The sequence below is a fragment of the Myotis davidii genome, unplaced genomic scaffold (genome assembly GCF_000327345.1).
Source record: "Myotis davidii unplaced genomic scaffold, ASM32734v1 scaffold1717, whole genome shotgun sequence".
NCBI lineage: Eukaryota > Metazoa > Chordata > Mammalia > Chiroptera > Vespertilionidae > Myotis > Myotis davidii.
Genome location: NW_006287955.1, coordinates 769087 through 770379, shown reverse-complemented (window position 1 = coordinate 770379; position 1293 = coordinate 769087). Strand labels below are relative to the sequence as shown.

Below are 1293 nucleotides of genomic sequence, written 5' to 3'. Positions count from 1 at the left end.
TCTGCTCGTCCTTGGCCTCTTCCGACACCTCCGGGTAGATCACCAGGAACGTGGCGGACAGGAAGCCCAGGAAGGAGCCCACCGAGGCCACCATGGGGATGACGCTCACGGTGCCCACGGCGTCCACCACGCCCCCGAGGGCCGACGCCACCAGGATCTGGGAGATGTAGACCTGGCAGGAGAGGATGGCGCAGTCGATGCCGAAGCCGCGCTTGGAGTTCCCGGGGCTGTGGTGGACGTACTGCAAGAGAGGACGGGGGGCGGGGGGGTGGTGGCTAGACACGCCGGCTCGGCAGCACCCTCCCCTCTGGGCCCTGGGACCGTTTCAGAGCACAGACCCGGGACCGGCTGGGCCCGAATGGGCACGAGGGAGTGAGCGCGGGCTCGGGAGCCAGGCCACAGTGACCCGGCACGATGCGGGCGCAGACGCACCTCCTTGATGTCGTGGTACTGCCCCAGCAGGGCGTAGGGGCAGTAGGAGATGCTCATGGACACGACGCCCATGGTGCTGATCATGATCATGGCCACGTAGACGTTGGCGAACATGGCCATCACGGCGGTGCCCACGGAGAAGCCCAGCGTCCCCAGCACATAGATGACCCGGATGCTCAGGTCGTAGTTGTCCAGGTACTTCTGGAGCAGAGCTGCCGAGAGAGCATGTGCTCAGGGCCCCGCACCCTCACGCACTCAGCCTGCCTCTGCATGCTGCTGCCCACTGCAGTGCCCACTCCCCGTCCCGGGCTCCAGCCCTCAGAAAGGAGCCAGCCCTCGGCCCAGGCTCTGCCATCGGCCCGGCCCGCCGCTCCCTGGGCCTCTGTTTGCCAGCCCGGCTGCCCAGGCCCATTCAGCGGCCTCCAGCCCTGTGCCCAGTCCTGCGGAGAGAACTCAAGCAGCTGCGGGTTTGCTCAGGGGCACCCCTTGGCCACCCTTCCTGACCAGCAGCTAGATGTCACCTCCTCCAGAGGCACCATGGACGCCATCCTGAGGCCTGTCCACGCTCGGACAGCGCAGTGACCGCCACGCTGGCGCCGGCTGCTGAGCAGCATTTATCTTGGCTCCCTGAGTCCAGGCCAGGCTGGAGCGAAGCCACCGCCTCCTCCAGGATGTGGGTGAAGAACGGGCAGGGAACCCCTGCCTGGCACAGGGCTCCCAGGACTGAGCCTGTCGCCCTGACCCCTGGGCACAGCTGTCTCTGGGGGGAGGCCCCTCTGCTTGGCAGGCGCCCCTGCAGCCACCCTGACCGCCAGCAGGCCCCCATCGCACCGTGCGCCTCCCTGGTCCCGTGCCCGCACT

The 1293-nt window shown here is 68.0% G+C and overlaps 1 protein-coding gene across 1 annotated transcript in view; it reads right to left on the bottom strand.

The window, feature by feature from the left end:
- Positions 1-1293, bottom strand: part of SLC45A4 (solute carrier family 45 member 4) — a 21123-nt gene that overhangs the window by 695 nt on the left and 19135 nt on the right. The window contains 2 exon segments of the mRNA XM_015561421.1: positions 6-241; positions 433-644. Coding sequence (XP_015416907.1) covers positions 6-241; positions 433-644 — 448 coding nt within the window.